General features: G+C 37.3%; 1 protein-coding gene across 3 annotated transcripts in view; it reads right to left on the bottom strand.

Annotated features, from left to right (window-relative positions):
* The window catches only part of LOC107796656 (ABC transporter C family member 13), a 58,648-nt gene extending 41,839 nt beyond the window's left edge, over positions 1 to 16,809 (bottom strand). For all 3 annotated transcript variants that reach the window (XR_012708554.1, XM_075251471.1, XM_075251470.1), the window contains exons 1-17: positions 16,712 to 16,809; positions 15,805 to 15,868; positions 15,263 to 15,520; positions 11,933 to 12,002; positions 11,151 to 11,211; positions 10,352 to 10,439; positions 8,773 to 8,891; positions 6,970 to 7,067; positions 6,355 to 6,421; positions 5,053 to 5,170; positions 4,846 to 4,962; positions 4,682 to 4,762; positions 4,355 to 4,603; positions 3,526 to 3,627; positions 3,387 to 3,454; positions 3,027 to 3,158; positions 2,783 to 2,930 (exon numbers count right to left, since the gene is read on the bottom strand). Coding sequence is in view for 2 of the 3 variants with exons in the window: in XM_075251471.1 (XP_075107572.1) it covers positions 2,783 to 2,930; positions 3,027 to 3,158; positions 3,387 to 3,454; positions 3,526 to 3,627; positions 4,355 to 4,603; positions 4,682 to 4,762; positions 4,846 to 4,962; positions 5,053 to 5,170; positions 6,355 to 6,421; positions 6,970 to 7,067; positions 8,773 to 8,891; positions 10,352 to 10,439; positions 11,151 to 11,211; positions 11,933 to 12,002; positions 15,263 to 15,520; positions 15,805 to 15,837 (1,809 nt within the window). In the remaining variant the exon portion in view is untranslated. The remainder of the gene's footprint in view (positions 1 to 2,782; positions 2,931 to 3,026; positions 3,159 to 3,386; positions 3,455 to 3,525; positions 3,628 to 4,354; positions 4,604 to 4,681; positions 4,763 to 4,845; positions 4,963 to 5,052; positions 5,171 to 6,354; positions 6,422 to 6,969; positions 7,068 to 8,772; positions 8,892 to 10,351; positions 10,440 to 11,150; positions 11,212 to 11,932; positions 12,003 to 15,262; positions 15,521 to 15,804; positions 15,869 to 16,711) is intronic.
* Between the last annotated feature and the right edge of the window lie 773 nt (positions 16,810 to 17,582).

Genomic DNA, 17,582 nt, shown 5'->3' on the forward strand with positions numbered 1-17,582 from the left:
GGCAGATTCATCAAAGGTAACATCTCTGCTGAATATAATATTCCTTGTCTCTGGACACCATAAGCGGTATCCTTTGACTCCAGAAGTAATCCCCATAAATATAGCCTTCTTTGCTCTCGGATCCAATTTTGACTCTTTCACATGATAGTATGCAATTGAGCCAAACACGTGCAAAGAGTCATAATCTACAACAGGTTTTCCATACCATTTTTCAAATGGTGTCTTGCCATCAATAGCAGCATATGGTAGACGATTAATGAGGTGGCATGCATATGTAATTGCCTCAGCCCAAAATTCTTTGCCCAAGCCAGCATTGGACAACATACACCGTACCTTCTCCAGTAAAGTCCGGTTCATACGTTCTGCCACTCCATTCTGTTGTGGTGTATGTCTGACAGTGAAGTGTCGGACGATGCCATCATTTTCACAGACCTTATTGAAATGATCATTTTTGTATTCACCTCCATTGTCTGTGCGAATACACTTGATCCTCCTGCCTGTTTGATTCTCCACCATCGTTTTCCATTTGAGAAAAATTCCCAACACTTCATCTTTCCTCTTCATTGTATACACCCACACTCTTCGGGAAAAATCATCAACAAAGGTTACAAAATAGTGCTTCCCACCCAATGAAGGTGTTTTGGAAGGACCCCAAACATTAGAGTGTACATAATCCAAAATGCCTTTAGTATTATGGATCGCTGTATCAAATTTAACCCTTGTCTGTTTCCCTTTGACACAATGCTTGCAAAACTCCAAGTTGCAAGTCTTTACGCCTTTTAACAATCCTTGATTAGATAGAGCTTTCAAGGATTTCCCTCCAGCATGTCCCAAGCGCATGTGCCATAGCCTGGTTGCTTCTGCCTCTTTATCATCACTGGATGTCACTGTTGCTGTCCCAATAACTGTACTACCACGATAGCGGTACATGTTATTGTTCTTCCGATTGGACTTCATTACCACTAGTGCACCGGAGCATATTCTCATCACTCCATTTTCTGCAATGATTTTGAACCCTTTTGATTCTAGGGCTCCCACAGAGATGAGATTCTTCTTCAAACCCGGTACATATCGAACATCTGTTAATGTTCTGATCATTCCATCATGGCTCCTTAATCTTATTGAACCAATGCCATATGAGGTAAGAGGGCTATTATCCGCTGTGTGGATGACTCCATATTCTCCTTCTTGAAAATTCACGAACCAGTCCTTGTTGGGACACATATGATAGCTACAAGCCGAGTCCATCAACCATATGTCTGATGATGTTGATAACTCTGTTGTAACTAATGAGAAGTCTGAATCATCACAATCAGCTACATTTGAATCCATAATGGCCTTTCCATTGTTATTTCTGGCCTTATTCTTCAACTTCGGACAGTCTTTCTTCCAGTGCCCCTTTTCTCGACAAAAGGCACATTCATCTTTGCTGGGTCTAGATCTCGACTTGGATCTTCCCTTCTTAGTCCTCATTTGATTTTGAGGACGACCCCTCACAATTAGTGCTTCTCCTTCACCGCCCTTCTGTTTTTCTCCCTTTCTTTGTTCATAGCTGTACAGAGCCGAACAAACTTCTCTAAGAGAAATTTCGTCATTTCCATGGAGTAGAGTAGTTTCAAGGTGCTCGTACTCATTAGGAAGTGACCCCAACAACATCAAGGCCAAGTCACCATCATCAAAAGTTGCATCCATATTTTGCAAATCTGTGACCAACTTATTGAAACTGGTGATATGTTCATTCATTGTGGTACCAGGAACATAGGTGAAGCGAAACAGTCTCTTCTTCATGTACAATTTATTTTGACTGTTTTTCTTCAAAAATTTATCCTCCAGTGCTTTCCATAACTTACTTGCAGAAGTTTCCTTTGTGTATGGATATTTCTGCTCTCTAGTAAGGTAGGATCGAATGGTACCGCAAGCAACACGATTGATAATTTTCCAATCTTCTTCTCCAATAACATCTGGCTTCTTTTCTTCAATGGCAAGATCCAGCCCTTGTTGAAAAAGAACATCTAGAACCTCGCCTTGCCACATCCCAAAATGTCCTGACCCGTCAAAAATTTCTACCGCAAATTTCGCATTTGACACAATTCTTGTCATAAGCGAAGATGCCAACGATGACGTATTATTGACACTTGATGTAGATTCTTCTTGTTTATTGTCTTCCATAAAAGACACAAATATTATTTAGTAGCTGGCGACACAAATCAAGATTATTTCCTTTCTGGTGTGGAAGATCAGACTAAGCTGCAACCATAGAGCATACTCAGACAGAACCTTGACTCAATTACCAAGATAGATCTTTTCTGATGTGGAAGATCAGACTATGCTGCAACCACAGAGCATACTTAGACAGTACCTTGGCTCTGATACCAATTGTTGCGGAAGCCAAATGTATATAGTGTGAATGAGTCACAACTACTATACCAAAAATTATGACAACCACTAAATAATAAACAAGACAATAAGACAACAATAAAAGAACACTAGAATTTACGAGGTTCGGCCAATTTTGCCTACTTCCTCGGACACAATCAATATTTTATTCCACTCCAAAATTACAAGTGAAATAATACTAAAGAGAGAAGATACAAATGCCTAAAGAAGATAAAAAAGGCAAATGAGAGGTGTACTTAAATCCTAAACATTAGGCCTCCTTTTATAGGGTGAAATTCCCATTCAAAATTGTCATCCACCGATGTGGGACTTTTGACAATTTCAACAGAAACCTGAAAAAAATTCTATTATATCCAGCACTAAAAGGAAGTTGTGAATGGAAAACCTGAAAGTTATGTGTGCAAAGGATGCGCGTATGCTGACTCATCAGAGGGCCGAGAATTGCATTATGTAAAATTGAAAAACCAACATGTGCATCAACTGCACTGAGGATATCATCAAGTAGGTAAATTTCCGCGTCATGATAGATGGCTCTGTCAGATACAGAAAAGTTGTCAGAAGATGAGACAATTCACTTACTCAGTCACTAGACAAATACCTTGCAATTTGAAGACAGAGAATCACATCACCTGGCAAGTGCAAGACAAGCTCTCAGTCCACCAGATAAGTTAAATCCTTTTTCTCCAACAGAGGCCATATCACCTCCCATCATTCTGGAAATATCGAAGTCCAAGGAACAAGCTTGTAATACTTCCGAGTATCTGCTCTCATCAAAATCCAATAAGCTTCTGTTAGATAGTGATTCCTCAATAAACCTTCAGACAGTGAATTTTCAAGGGTCCAAGGCATACAAAACATCATCTCAATGGACAATGAGGTTAATAGCAGAATTGGGACTTTGGAAAGGCAAAACTGAGAACTGAAAGTTGATGCAATGAAACTATCCAAACAAATTCTTATTGCCTTGTCAAAAGGTAAATGAAATAGACCTCCTTGGGTCATAGTCTCTCCCAAACAAAATGTTATCACGTATGGTTCCTGAGAGAATCCAAGCAACCTGAAAAGATAGGCAAAATATGAGATCAGGAGTGCTACATAACACATCAATACTACCAGCTGTTTGTTCACCTTCGGTACATATGCAATTGAACCAGTCCGGTACACAGATCCGTTAATTAACCCCGTCTCCCCCAAAATCAAATTCAACAAGGATGATTTACCAGACCCAACCTGCAGGCAAAAAGATCTGTTATAAGAGAAATAATAGTTTTGCTGGAAAGGAACCATGCACAGTATAATCATTACATAAAGCTACGCGTCCAAGAAAATCAGTGTATCACTTCTGCTACACCCATTACTATGGTGGAAAAGGGAGGTATAACTTCTTATTATACTACAGCATTGCACCATCGTAGTTTCTTTCCGTAGAGTTAGAACCACCAAAGTGGTTACTAAGGTGAATTAAACTAAAGAAGGTGCCAATGGTAGACTGTAGGTAGTAAGAGTATAAAAAGATCATAGAGATATTGATTCAAATTTTCTTTTCTGAGATTATAATCATATCTCCAACTCCATCTAACAGGATATGGTGAAAAGGAAAAACCCAAATAGCACGAGTCATACATATACAGTATCCTCAGTAGCTCAGGTTTCACAAACTTTTGCACCATTAAGAAGCAGAGGCTTTGCAATAACAATTCTAAACATATATCCATTTCTAAGACAAAGTATACATATATCAAATATCTCTTGATCCAAAATGTTAAATAGTCAAGTCTGTGTTTTCTACAACAACATATGAAATGTCATCCCATAACCCATAAGCTTGTAAACGGTCAAAAGGACAAAGCTTTAAGATACTCCCAATTTCATGTCAGATGAGGCTGGTCAAAATTTTCTCACATTGATAAGCTCAGAGCTCTAAAATAAATTATTTATAACAGCAATAGAGTTTTACCTCTCCAACTACTGCAACCAGTAAACCTTTCGGAATTAGAAGATTAACAGGATCCAAAACCAAATCTATTTCCTTCTGGTCACGGCACGACCATGTGCAAGATGCATCACGGATGACAACAGCCACATCTTGCAATTCGGTCTGCTTATCAGAGGAAGAGAAAACCGAACAATTGCTTGGTTGTTCCATGTTTGTCTCCCGCTCAAAACAGGATAGATACTTGCATAACCTCCTGGAAGATATTACAGCCTGCAAAACAAAAGATTGAACAATTATTATAAAATAAAGGAGGATAATTTCTCAAACAAAAGAATTTTCACAACTCACATCAATTAACCCATTGATGACCCAAGGGAATGAATTTAATGGAGAAATCAAGTTATTAAACAGTGCGACACAAGTGAAAACCTGCAATTTTAACCAAACAATTAGGCAACATACGATTGTTAAAAAATTGCGCAAGCAAGTTACTTTAGATTCTCTGATTGTACCGTTGCTGCATCAAGTTGATGGCCCATCAAAGTATAGAGTCCAAATGTGAACAACGAGAAAAGTGTTGGTGTTGTTGCCCAGAAGAAAACGCACCATGAATCCAAGTATTTCCTAGTCTGACAGGAAAATTCTAAGTTTAAGATTTAAGTCATATGGCTCATATTATCAAGCGTAAAGTACTAGAAAGATGACGAATATTGTCTCACTGATAGGTATTTCACTTCTTCCGATCTCGTCTTCATCAGCCAACTTGCAAAAAGTAGCTCCCAACTATACATTTTAAAAGTACGTATATGTGTTAAAATCTCCGCTGTCATTCTAACCCTGCAAAGAGGCATGGACAATGGATCGTAACAAATATAAGGAATGCTAATTACAAAACTCAAAAGACATAACTCATTACTTCTTTGTACTTCATTGAAAAAATCTGGACATGATTTTCATCCAAGACATTTCTCCCTTCCCACCCTAAGCACTATACACAAAAAAACCGTCTTCTAAATATTTTCTTCAACAAATAGAAGCATCAGCTTAATTCTAAAAAGAATCCAACCAGCAGTTTCTTATTTGTGAAGAAACAAGATCGATAATGTATAAACATCCCTAATAACATGAGGACAGCATCGAACTAAGGATAGAAAGTCATCAGCTTAAAGGAAAGCTTCTCTTAAATTATCTGATTTTGAAATAAGCTAATTCTTGCATACAAGACACTACTTCCAGAAACTTTTGCTGATGAAATGTGTAAATACGTTCTTTTAACTGATGCGGCATTCAGGTTGGATTATAACTTCAGCATGAATTTAAGCCGGTGGAACATGTAACATTCAATCTTCAAATTATCCTTGGGCTCTAGTTCAATTCTTCCTATGCCAGCCATATGAATAATGTGATAACACCACAATCCAAGACATCTCGCCTTGTAAAGAGAAAAATTGATCATGTATGTGTTTCAATACTTCCCTACCAGCAACTATCTGGTATCATTAGTTGCTATATGATCTAACATCTGAACAAAGAAAAAGCCTTAAATGTCTGGTTGCATATTTAACCTATCTGCTCGTATCTATATGTCTCTCCTTACTACACACATTAATTTTGATTTCTGTAAGCTAACAGAACACTTGACACTCCAGAAAGAAAAGGCAACATAAAAAGTTCACAACAAGTAAAATAAAATAACTGATAAGAAGAACTGTTGCTTAGTTTCAGCAAAATGACAACACTGATTGACTCTACTTAATTTCAGGAAAAAACCTATAGCAACCAAGGATCACTAGAAAAACTGCAAAAGAATGTTAAGAGATTGATCACATTCAGGTAGACTCTCTGCCAAGTTTAGAAAAGAAATTTGTGATTATTCAACATTGGCACCAATACACTTAATCTTTCCAATAGCACTGACCAGGTAAAGAAGATGAATGAACATACATTTCAGGAATAGCCCCATATGAGGTGATATACCAAAATGAATTCCGGCAAGGTTATAAAGAGTTGCTGCCACATACCTTTCATCCTTTTGCTCCATCATGCTCTTTGTAGCATTTGCAATCACATTTGCAATCCACTTATTAACTGCACAGAATAACACTTATCAAGCCTTCTCTAGAATTGACTAAATGTATAAAGGCCTTGACATATCAAGAACCACTTACCAAAGCCCTTTGAAAATAAAAATGTATCATCTTCCTTGAAGGTTGAAGATATGTTGCAGGACAAGGTCTAAGACTATAGTGACTATTGATTTTATTCCTGATGGTGATTTGTTATCTAAGTTGAAAAATATAGATTGCTCCTTAAACTAAGCCCTAAACCTACATCAACCTCTCAAGGAAAACCTCATATGCAGACGACCGTGGATATGAACAATATTGACAGTAGTGGCACAATCACATCCACGAGATTTTCTAGTGGCAACTAGTCTGTATTTATCACTTATCACTTCCCCAACAATAAGCAAGTTATCAATCAACTTAGTATCACGGTGACACCCTATTTCCATCAGACCAACTTAAAACATATAGTTGTCTCTGTCGTATGAACACTTAATATTTAGTGCAGACACAGTAGCTTTCAATTGTTAATAAATTTTGCACATGTTCAAGATCTGAGTCATCTAATACCTGGTATTAGCAGAATTGTTATAGCTATTCCAGACAGAAATGCAAACTTGACTTGTTTATACAGTAGATAAAGAGCAATTCCAATCTGCAATGGCAAACTGATGCATTTCATGATTAATAGATCTGGTAACCAAGGAAAAGGGAAAAGGACAACATCCAAGCTGGCGAACTTCATTCTTCTTTTTATAAGAGGTCTAATCAATTCAACGAAGCAACATGCTAGATATTATCTTGAATGAAAGACTTTAAATACGTCATCACATTTCAAATAGGCACTGCCTCACAAGAAGGTGCAGTGAGTTGTATCGTAGATTTTGAAAAGGTCCTCTATTTTTCTTGAATAGATGCACTTAACAACAAAAGAGAAAACAAGAAGAAAAAAGGAAAAAAGAAATACAAACGAACATGTTGACCCTGATAAAACACATTATAGTTTGTTGAACATTTTGCGGAGCAGGACCATTCTCTTTTAGCAACAATTTATCATTATTTATCCCAAAAAGAAAACTAAAACTAGGATCAGAAATGTGCATTTAATAGTGGCATCATCAATGAAAATACATGAATTTACAGTCACGAATGTGCAAGTAGAGTAAGAAGGAATGGTAACAGAGTCTGAAAGTTAAAGATACATCAACACAAATATGAAATTATCATACCAAATTTTAATTGACAGAAGTAAAAAGCATACTGGATATATATCACAACATCCAAAATTTAGACGACATCGTTGTGTACAGCTAGATACTAATAAGAAAATCTTTTTTTACAGACAGCACAGATACATTACATTCAACTCAAATTTAGCTAGATGCTAACTTTACGTTGAGTTTTCATATATCATGGATTTCAAGTTTCCTACTGAAAGGCAGTCGGTGAATCTTTATGATTCACTGAACTATGGAGACCATTTTTAAGTGGTTCCAACTTCCTACGATGTTTTTCTTCTTTCCGGTCATAAGTGAAAATGACAACTTGCTATTAAAAAACTTCATCAAGAATGTTTCGGCATAGATTTAGGAGGCACAAGTAGGTCTCAATATGCACTGAGAAGAATTAGGCATCAGAGAGTTGCTAATAGTTTCTTGAAACTTTAAGGAAAGAAAGACATTTTTGGAAACATGACAACCTAGACCCTAGATGTTTATTTCTGTCTTGCCAGTGACTGTTTCTTAAGTTAGGGCCTTTTATCCTTGTAGTTTCTAGAATCCCCAAGGATGGTGACTGTTAACCAAATATCAAAAAGAGACACACACAAATGGTAGGTCATATAAAAGATTACAATTAGAAAATTATTCAAAGGAAACCATAACATTAATTCAAAGAAACATAATTCGCATTGCCATGTCGAGCTGAGCAGAATTAAGTGTCAAAGTCAAACATATGTTGGAAATTTCTCATAAAAATGGAAATTTTGGTGCATGTCACAAAGTATGCTGCCTTCACAATAAGGATGATGCTAATTTCCATCTACCTAATGATGTTAAATTGGGGAAAATATAATTCATTTAGAAGCAGCCACTACTGCATGAATTGAATCTTAAAAATATAATTCATTTAGAAGCAGCCACTACTGCATGAATGAAATCTTAAAAATATAATTCATTTAGAAGCAGCCACTACTGCATGAATGAAATCTTAATTCAGATCTCTCAAACACTGATCACAAGAAGATTATTAAGCAAAAGGAAGGTATATTCTTCGTCTTCATTTTGGATATCCTATTTTTTTTTTGGGGGGGGGGGGAGGGTTGAGACATGGGCCAACCAATTACATTATCCTCTCGAGACAGAAAATACTGACCTCCATATATCATGAAAACTATTACACAGGTTCGCAACTCGATCAGCATCCACGGACATAAATGTCTGAATTTCTCCTTCAGAAAATTTTGATCTCTCGGCCAAACTAACAGAAAGACACTTGAAAAGAAAAATGGCAATGTTAGTCACTAATATCAAGTAGTATGTAAAACTTTCACTTAGAGTTGAAGTTTGAAAACTTAGCACGCCCCTTTAGGCTTTAAAAAGTGGTAGACACATGGACACGACTTTACAAGATTGATATATCACTTTTCCCTATGACCATTATACATGATAAATGAAAAAGATAAATAACAAGGTACTCAACCCTCAGGGGTTGGCCTGGTGACAATTGACTTGAGCCTTGGGGTTTGCTCCCTTTCAAGGTCTCAAGTTCGAAACTCACTGGGTGCAAACAATTTCTGAGGGCCATCGGACTGGGTAAAACCTGAATTAACCGTGGTGCACTTGCGGAAAACTCCTTGCCGAGGGCCTGTGCACCCCCGGGATTAGTCGGGGCTCAAAGAGACTCGGACACCCGGTACAAAATCAAAAAAAACAAGGTACTCTCCACCTGGATTTCCTAGGTTTTGCAAAATGGTACTAGGCCCTCCTAGCTTTAGGCTTAGAAAACTGGTAGACAACCTTTACATGGAACAAAAATAACCAATTTATTATTTTTTTCTCTTAGTAGTCACTATAGACAACAACCATTAGTATAGAAATAAAACTCAATTCATTGCGAATCATACTCTACTATCTAAAACCAAAGAGCTCAAAACTCCTAATGTACTTGCTCTTTAACCAGACAAACGATGGGTGTCAATGTTCTCATTTTAGGAAGAACGTTTCAAGTTTGATAATACCCAGATGGAGGTAATCTGAATAAAAACAACGATATGCAGGGAGAAAACGTTAACAATAACATTAAAAATTGAATTAGAAAATAAATGGAAACACTTCACACCTTGGAATAAACAAATCAAAAACTTCCAATTTTAGGCTTTTAAAAGACAAAAATCATTCAGTTGAGAACAACAACCCAGTGGAATCCCACAAGTGGGGTCTGGGGAGTTTAGTGCGTACGCAGACCTTACCCCTACCTATTATTCAGTTGAGAACATAGGAAAATAATACTGTAACGTTTATCAGTTAGAAGAGGCATTTCTACAACTTCTTCAAACTTAAAAGAGCTAAGACCTAGTCCTGAAAGAACAAGATTTATGCTCGTTTCATTAGAAAGTAATGACAATAAACACCCTCCTCATGTGACAAGAAAGAAGCACCTGGCATTGCCCCAAACTTAAAGAGGCTAGTTAAATGCCACTTTACCATCTAAATGGCCTGGCATTTCCCCAAATTCAAAGAGACTAGTTAAATGCCACTTTAACATCTACATGGTCTAGTTAGAATTATTGATGATACAAATTACAAAATGAACATATTCAGATAAGAAGATAAATAGTATAAAATAAAGATGCAACATGAATCCAGTATGACACAGTTGTAATGTGGCTATAGAACAGATTGTTCAGGGTAATAAAGGACCTTATAATGGAACATTGTTAATAAAGATTCACCTTTTGGTAAATAAGACTCATGATACTGGATCTTAGCTTGAGCTTGAGCTTTGAAAGATGAAAAGTATATTGTGTATCAAGGAACGATCTGCAGCAATGCAGAGAGAACTTCTAAGACTTAGACAATATGTCATAAATCAGAGCCCAATAATAACTTACAGCTTAAGTTATACAACTAAAAAGGTCAGACAAATGCGAGAAAGACATCTAGTATGACAGCTAGAATGAGAAGTATCCCAAATATAGATAACCCAGGTTGTAAGCTTACCACAATGAGAATACATTCCCAAGAGAGAAAACGTGAGACGGGCAGAACTCCAATCCACTTCCCACTTTACAATACAGAATTATTGCAAAACTCAAGTTTAAAAAGTAAAAATACAAAGAAATTCTAATGAGGTTGGAGATACAGAGATGGTGAGTAAATGTCCTACTCTCAGAAAATGTTGATAAGAGCAAATTTTTAAGTAAAAGTCTAGTATCTATCCAAGACTCAAGTTTGGCCAAACCATGGAAGTCATCTCTAAGACACACTAAAAATTGAGAGGTTATATATGTAGATTATAACAACTTAATAACATGATCTAACTTGAAATCCCATATGCTGATAAACGAGAACCTAGAATTCACACAATTTTCTCTTCTTTTTTGTGTGTATGTGCAAGACAACATTGAGTGTTCAATCAGTAACATACAAAGTTCACCAATAACACCATGTAGTTTGACAAGAACTTGAAAGAAGCTGAAACACGTCATAACTTAAAATTAATGAATTCCAGGAACGGAAAGTAATAGTTACTTCAAGACAGAAGAAAGGCCCAAGGATAGTGCAAGAATATAGCCATCATAGTCTCTTGAACCTGTTGATAAAGAGTACAAAAGAGTACGAACACCAGTCACAAAGGGTTATTCAACCATAAGAATGTTATAAAAGATCCAATTAACAGTCATGAAGACATCTGGCACACTTGTCAAATAAGTAGTTAATTGATCTACCCTAAAATGAGTTTGATGATATACAACATTAAAGCTAAACATTGCCGATAACACCGTTAAACTGGAAAGAGCATTTATCTGCGTATTCATGGAATGTAGACCATAATAAATGATGACAATGAGACCACTTTACATTGAAGATACTACACTCCTTGTAAAGGAAAAGAAAGAAAATATCTTCAACTAAAAATCTACACTCTAATGATTGATGGAGAGAAAACATCCACAATGAAAATCCAAAAGCGTACACGCAGCAACTGAATGTGAACAAGAGTGATGATTCTGAAAATTTTACCACCACACGTACTAATATCAGGTTAGAATTAATTTTATGGAGGCACAATGTTGATTGACAAGAGAATCATTCAGAAAGCTTCCGAGTGCACGTCTAAAACGAAGGTTATAATTAACTCTAGGAGAGCATTAATTTTTATGCCAGCTGAAAAGCAAAGAAAAACAACTGTCTTGCAAATATCAAAGGCTCCAAAAACAAGATAGAAATATCAGTTTTCCAGAGAAAGTATGAATTAAATTCATTCGATTCAGAATGGATACTGGAAAAATGAAAGAATTGTATGTGCAAACCTTGCTGAAGAAAGCGAATCAACTTATTGAGTAGCAATGGACCCGCAAAACCGAGACAGTCATTAAGCACCTACAAAATGGAGAAATGTTACTAACAACTTTTGAATCTATTAGTAATATTTAACAAGATAGGTATAAACAAATTCAGCACTTTATTTATCAATAAAGAATGCGTCATCAAATTCATATGTTGGTCTTGAGATCTAAGTAGTCCCTATATTTTAAAGAAAATTTCTATATAATGCCACGTAAAGAAAACACCAAAAAGTTGTGGTATGTGTTAGTTTACAGCATGTATATAGTGTAGTATTGTCCCACATTGGTAGAGGAGTAGTATGTCCTTGTATAGTATAGCTATAAATAAGGACCTCTTGGATTGTATTGTTCATCTAATATCAATAACATATTTTCTCCCGTGTCTTCTCACATGGTATCAGAGCAATTGTGAGAGACTTATCGCTGTGCATAAATTCCAGCGATTCCGGGAAAGAGAAATCAGATTCCGCATTCAGTATTGTTTCCCCAGTCACCCTTATACTCTCTTCCACCTCGTGTTTTTGGGAGCACGTGTTTTGTTCATAACTTAGCCCTTGGGAAAGATAAGTTAGCTCCTCGTGCTCTCAAGTGTGTCTTCCTTGGTTATTCTCGTGTTCAGAAGGGATATCGTTGTTATTCTCCAGATCTTCGTAGGTACCTTATGTCAGCTGACGTCACATTTTTTGAGTCTAAACCTTTCTTTACTTCTGCTGACCACCATGATATACCTGAGGTCTTACCTATACCGACCTTTGAGGAGTTTACTATAGCTCCTCCTCCACCTTCGACCATAGAGGTTTCATCCATACCAACCGTTGAGGAGTTTAGTGTTGTTCCCTCTAGTTCCCCAGCCACAGGAACACCACTCTTGACTTATCATCGTCGTTTGCGTCCTCCATCAGGCCCAACTGGTCCTCGTCCTGCACCTGACCCTGCTCCTGCTGCGGACCCTGCTCCTAGTACACCGATTGCACTTCGGAAAGGTATACGGACCACACTTAACCCTAATCCTCATTATGTCGGTTTGAGCTATCATCGTCTGTCATCTCCCCATTATGCTTTTATATCTTCTTTGTCCTCGGTTTCCATCCCTAAGTCTACAGGTGAAGCGTTGTCTCATCTAGGATGGCGACAGGCTATGAGTAACGAGATGTCTGCTTTACATACAAGTGGTACTTGGGAGTTTGTTCCTCTTCCCTCAGGTAAATCTACTGTTGGTTGTCGTTGGGTTTATGCAGTCAAAGTTGGTCCCGATGGACAAATTGATCAACTTAAGGCCCGTCTTGTTGCCAAATTATATACTCAGATATTTGGGCTCGATTACAGTGATACCTTCTCTCCCGTGACTAAAGTGGCTTCAGTCCGCCTTTTTCTATCCATGGTTGCGGTTCGTCATTGGCCACTCTATCAGCTGGACATTAAAAATGCCTTTCTTCACGGTGATCTTGAGGATGAGGTTTATATGGAGCAACCACCTGGTTTTGTTGCTCAGGGGGAGTCTCGTGGCCTTGTATGTCGCTTGCGTCGGTCACTTTATGGTCTAAAGCAGTCTCCTCGAGCCTAGTTTGGTAAGTTCAGCACGGTTATCCAGGAGTTTGGCATGACTCGTAGTGAAGCTGATCACTGTGTTTTATCGGCACTCTACTTCAAGTCTCTGTATTTATCTGGTAGTCTATGTTGATATTGTTATTACTGGCAATGATCAGGATGGTATTACCAATCTAAAGCAGCATCTCTTCTAGCACTTCCAAACTAAGGATCTAGGCAGATTAAAGTACTTTCTAGGTATTGAGGTTGCCCAGTCTAGCTCAGGTATTGTTATTTCTCAAAGAAAATATGCTTTAGACATTCTTGAGGAGACGGGGATGATAGGTTGCAGACCTGTTGCGACCTGTTGACACTCCGATGGATCCGAATTCTAAACTTATACCAGGACAGGGGGAGTCGCTTAGCGATCCTGCAAGCTATAGGCGGCTAGTTGGAAAATTAAATTATCTCACAGTGACTAGACCCGACAATTCTTATCCTGTGAGTGTTGTAAGTCAGTTTATGAATTCTCCCTGTGACATTCATTGGGATGCAGTTGTCCGCATTATTCGATATATAAAATCGGCTCCAGGCAAAGGGTTACTCTTTGAGGATCGAGGTCATGAGCAGATCATTGGATACTCAGATGCTGATTGGGCAGGATCACCTTCTGATAGACGTTCTACGTCTGGATATTGTGTTTTAGTAGGAGGAAATTTGGTGTCCTGGAAGAGCAAGAAACAGAATGTAGTTGCTCGGTCTAGTACAGAAGCAGAATATCGAGCAATGGCTATGGCAACATGTGAGCTAGTCTGGACCAAACAATTGCTCAAGGAGTTGAAATTTGGTGAAATCAGTCGGATGGAACTTGTGTGCGATAATCAAGCTGCCCTTCATATTGCATCAAATCCGGTGTTCCATGAGAGAACTAAACACATTGAGATTGATTGTCACTTCGTCAGAGAAAAGATACTTTTAGGAGAGATTGCTACAAAGTTTGTGAGGTCGAATGATCAACTTGCAGATATTTTCACCAAGTCTCTCACTGGTCATCGTATTGGTTATATATGTAACAAGCTCGGTACATATGATTTGTATGCACCGGCATGAGGGGGAGTGTTAGTTTACAACATGTATATAGTGTAGTATTGTCCCACATTGGTAGAGGAGTAGTATGTCCTTGTATAGTATAGCTATAAATAAGGACCTCTTGGATTGTATTGTTCATCTAATATCAATAACATATTTTCTCCCGTGCCTTCTCACAGTATGCAATATGAAAAGTTAGTCACCTAAAATCAGACAGAACTTTCGACAGTTACCAGCTTGCATTATACAAAATCATTGCACCTTTTAAAATTCTTGGCCATCGTGCTTAGCACGAAATGTGGTCAAAGAGTAATATAGCTGAAATTTTCACTACCGTCTACCCCTGCAGAAAACATAATTAAGAATAATAGTCTCTACTATATCTCTCTATAAATCAAGTTTCTGGTGTAATAAATGCATAATTTGGGATTTATCTGGTCATAACTAAAAAGGAAAAAGAAAGAGAAAACTAAGAAAGTTGATAACAGAGAACAGAAACAGACACAGGAAGCATTAAGTTGAGATATTGCAACATCAAATCAATGTATATGCATCCAATATTATAGTCACAACTCTCATCACTGTGATTATCAAAGAAGCATCAGCTTGCTGACATGGACACATTGGTTCTTCTCTATTTTTCCAAGACTAACGTAAAGCAGTCACAAAACATATTACCTTCAGAAGACCAAGACGGAAATATGGCCATCCATATGCATGACAAATTGCTTTGATTAATGAAGGACGGGAATATTCATTTCTTTCTTGAGCTTTCCAGCAATTTAACAGCAAAGTGTGGCAGGATGAAGGATCCATATCAATGGGTAGCTCAAGCAAATCTTCAAAGTCAAGCTGCCTTTTGACTCCGCATTCCATTACAGGTTTGATAGATTTGAATCCTATCAGATCCCAGCAGTTGCATATAATTCCCTTCGACTAATATCCCAATGAAACCCATTGTCCCAAGATTAGGATAAACAAGGGAAACAAGAACAGAAAGTAAAAATGTTATAGGCAACCAAAGTTTGCATGCAAAGTAAAAAAGTAGACAGGTTCAGCACATAAAGAAAGTACTGTAGTTATAAGAAGAACTAGTGCTTTCTGACATCACCAAAGTGGTGAAACAGGTCTCAGTTGTTTTCACGTTACAACAATCCCATGATGGAATTCAATAAATAACATGAAATATCTCATATGATGAATGGAGAAGATATACATACCACTCCTCCGGAGCTACCTTGACCAGTGTCCATTTTACTTGGCAGAAGCAATTCCTCCGTGGAACTGTTTATTTTGCAATTAATCATCATGCGATTAATAAATTATAGATGAACTTTTAGTTATGCAATCAGTGTTCAATCAACATAATTGAAGTTTCAAACTCTTACAAATTATTGCCAGCTCATATTGTCACATGGAGCCTATATAATAAAAAATAACTAGATATAATTATGAATCCTGGTAGATAAAAAGGCAAAAACTTCTATGCATCTGCATGGAAAATCCAACACAACGTAGGTAAATAGAAAGGAAAAACGTTATTGCAGGATATTTATTGTGTATATATTAACTGGTCCATGATCTCATGGACCGGGAGGTCACGGGTTCGAGCCGTGAAAACAGCCTCTTGCAGGATTGCAGGGTAAGGTTGCGTACAATAGACCCTTGTGGTCTGGCCCTTCCCTGGACCCCGCGCATAGCGGGAGCTTAGTGCACCGGGCTGCCCTTTTAATATATTAAAATTTAGAAAGTTCAGAGAGCCAAAGCAACAGTCATTCAAGTGATTATATGACTATCAACATTCTAATGTTTAACATATTAATTGCTGGTTGAATAACCAGAATCTTGACACAAACAAAATGAACTTAAGCAAGGTGATAGAGGATAAATACTGTGTTTTATGATTCCATTATGCATTATAAATAACAGGAAGCCATTCCAAAATAAACAGCCCTATCCCTACCGGGATGATATTCTTTTTTGTTTGACTTTTCATCTGTCAAGTAACCTCTAATCTTTCTATAGATGTTCAATGCGATTAACTCAACTGCACTAGGAGGACTCAAGACAGCTGGATCTTTGTATCAATACAATTACATAATGCCAAAAACAAAAAGAGGAAGTTACCTTCTACTCTGAGGCCGTGCTGTGGTTCTGATAATATTAATCAAAACTGCAAAAATCACATCTAATAAAGCACTGCAGCTTTCTTTAAGACAGTAGAACCTGAAACGGCAAAATTATAGTAGACTCTTTCAATATTCGGTGGTCAGCAGAATCTAGGTGATAAATGTGTGCATCGGAACAAGCATCAAGAGTTGATCATGAACAATTGTTCAAGAGCAATAAAGCCTACTCAACAGATACTTTCTCTCACATAAGATGATGGTTCATAGACCTTAGGGTGTATATCCATGAAAACCAAAAAGCTTCAAAAGCTAACACTTTCCACTTTTCGTTTCACCTTTACTGCAGAGAATCTAATAATCTGCTTTGGCATTAGAGTCAACATTTTGAGCAGATGCCCACAAATACAACAACAACAACAGTATCTCAACAAATACATGAACTGAAATATAGTAATAAACAGTATCTCAATGCATTCCTCAAGAATAAAAGAATATCACCTAATTCTGAGGTGCAACAAGATCCAGATTGTTTACTTGTAGGAGCAATTTTAAAAATGAATTGAGATGCATTTAACAACAGAAACAAGTATTCCTCGGAGAAAGTAAATTTCATAGATCCAACATATTCACCATCTTAAATTCCAGTAAATTAAAAGGCATACCTGAAGTGAAGAAAAATCCCTTTGTAAATGGGGTACCAAAAGAAGAAATTTCAACATCCACCAAACGCATATGATAGGGTTGCAGCAAATGACATAGCAGTGCCCACACTTAAGGACCAGCAGAATAGTGGCCTGTAAAGGTATAATGCCTGATTAAAAATGGAAGCCGCTGCTAACAAATACATAATTTGGTACAGAAGTGCAAAG

The sequence above is a fragment of the Nicotiana tabacum genome, chromosome 4 (assembly GCF_000715075.1).
Source record: "Nicotiana tabacum cultivar K326 chromosome 4, ASM71507v2, whole genome shotgun sequence".
In the NCBI taxonomy this organism is placed as follows: Eukaryota; Viridiplantae; Streptophyta; class Magnoliopsida; order Solanales; family Solanaceae; genus Nicotiana; species Nicotiana tabacum.